Source organism: Oncorhynchus mykiss, chromosome 16 (genome assembly GCF_013265735.2).
Source record: "Oncorhynchus mykiss isolate Arlee chromosome 16, USDA_OmykA_1.1, whole genome shotgun sequence".
Classification (NCBI taxonomy): domain Eukaryota; kingdom Metazoa; phylum Chordata; class Actinopteri; order Salmoniformes; family Salmonidae; genus Oncorhynchus; species Oncorhynchus mykiss.
The window spans coordinates 74,144,880-74,147,379 of record NC_048580.1 but is presented as its reverse complement, the minus strand read 5'-3'; the positions used below and the strand labels follow the sequence as shown (position 1 = coordinate 74,147,379).

General features: G+C 38.5%; 1 protein-coding gene across 1 annotated transcript in view; it reads left to right on the top strand.

Moving 5' to 3' along the window:
- The window catches only part of lama5 (laminin, alpha 5), a 276,711-nt gene that overhangs the window by 8,519 nt on the left and 265,692 nt on the right, over nt 1–2,500 (top strand). Inside the window, exon 2 of the mRNA XM_036947797.1 lies at nt 809–961. Within this exon, the coding sequence (XP_036803692.1) occupies nt 809–961 (153 nt within the window). The remainder of the gene's footprint in view (nt 1–808; nt 962–2,500) is intronic.

The window sequence follows — 2,500 nt, the reverse complement described above, 5'->3', positions numbered from 1 at the left end:
TACTATACTACAATATATTATATTGTACTATATTATACGATACTATACTACAATATATTATACTATACTACAATATATTATACTATACTATACGATACTATACTACAATATATTATACTATACTATATTATACGATACTATACTACAATATATTATACTATATTGTACTATACTATACAAAACTACAATATATTATACTATACTATATTATATGACACTATACTATATTATATGCTACTGTACTATATTAAACGATACTATACTATTCTAAACTACAATATATTATACTCTACTATAGTATATGGTACTATACTGTATTGTACTACATTACACAATACTATACTATATTATACTATACTACAATGTATTATACTATACTATATTGTACTATACTATGTTATATGGTACTATACTATATTGTATGACACTATTATATGGTACTATACTATATTAAACCATACTATACTATTCTAAACTACAATATACTATATTATAATGTATTACACTATACTACAGTGTATTATACTATACTATATTGTACTATACTATATTATATGATACTATACTATATTATATGATACTATACTATATTATATGATACTATACTATCTACCCTGATGAAGACAGCTTGGCTGTCGAAACGTTGGTAATTAAATTATTGCATCTGAGCTCCTAGAGGTGTGCGGCTCTCTTTTATTTTATTTTCCAGTTTTCTACTCCGCTAGCCAGCACCTCGTCTTAACAGGTGTGCGTTTCTTTTTCTTCTAGACTATACTATCTATAACATACTATTTGTTGTGTTCTTCAGGGCCAGTACTGTGATACGTGCGCCATAGGGGACAGTGACAGAGCACATCCCATCACCAATGCCATCGACGGGACAGAGCGGTGGTGGCAGAGCCCTCCTCTCTCCCGCAGCACTGAGTTCAACCAGGTCAACGTCACCTTGGACCTGGGACAGGTAGGACTTTATACGTTGCATGTATATACACAGACACACAGACACACACACACACACACACACACACACACACACACACACACACACACACACACACACACACACACACACACCCTGTACGGACCTGTGACAGGTAGGACTCTCTGCAGCTCAACACTAGGTCGGTCGTAGCTACTGTACATCTGACTTTGTGATCAGAGTTTACACCTGTTGCACCAACCAAAGACAAGACTAGTCGTGGCTAAATCCACTTCATAATGATGGTTGCTATGCGGCGCCCGTCACTAAGCTGTTGCTTGGCAGCGCCCCGGGTTACCATCCTCCTGGCAGTTGTAAACATGGCAACGCGTGTCGCTTCGTCTATCTCTTCCCGTAAGCCCATCACTAAGCATGCGCTGTTTTCTGAACCACTACTGGATGGATACATAGAGAACTACCGTGGGAATAAATATCACTGACTGAATAAAATATTGGAATAAAGTGAGCTAATGCCGTTGAAAGGAAGTATCATATTGTTTGTTTACTGAAACTGCCCATGAAGGTATCCGACCGTTAATAACCTCTTGGGGCTAGGGGGCAGAATTTTCACTTTTGGATAAATAGCGTGCCCAATTTCAACTTCCTGCTTCTCATGCCAAGAATATAAGATATGCATATGATTCATAGATTTGGATAGAAAACACTCTGAAGTTTCTAAAACTGTTTGAATCATGTCGGTGAGTATAACAGAACTTATGTAGCAGGCAAAACCCCGAGGACTAACTGTTCAGATTTTTTTGTTTTTGTTGCCTCTCTCTGTTCCCTGACTTGTTATTGCCAAGGGATATTTCTTAGGAACCTGTTTGCAGGTCCACTGGGTGTCACCAGTCTTTGGAATTTGGTTGAGGTTATTCCTTTGTGAAATGAAGAAGTAGGCCAACTCGGAACTGGGGACACTTTTGTGAGCAGCGCTGGTTTGTCTTCTTTCCTGTATTGAACACAGATTGCCCCGTCTACAATTTGATCGATTATTAACGTTTAAAAATACCTAAAGTTGTATTACAAAAGTAGTTTGGGGGGGGGGGGGGGGGGGGGGTTTAACATCAGCCTGGGAAATGTTAGTTTTGTTGAGGTGAATGTTCATCGTCATTAGTCTGGTTGGTTCTTCCATTAGCAGGGCTGATCACAACATTTTGTTGGCATGTTGTGGAGCTTCGTGGATTATTTTTCTACTCCGAAAAGCCAGTGACGTGTCTAATTATCAATCGATGAGATGTTTCACAAAAAAAAAAAAAAGTCTAAGCATATCATCTTGCTATTGATTCCAGCGCGTCTAGGAAACTCCAAAAGGCCACGGATGTTTTTGAAATATGAACAGGAAACTCCCATCCTTTTGAAAATATATTTTCTGTGCGTATCTGGATGAATGACAGTCCCAATTGAACACCCTACGCCTGCTCCCTACTAGTATCCAGACGTAGCTCATAGCAGGAAGGGCTCCCAGGTGGTGCAACAGGTATCATTTCTAGGTCAGAGTTACGACCCACTGATGCAACAGGT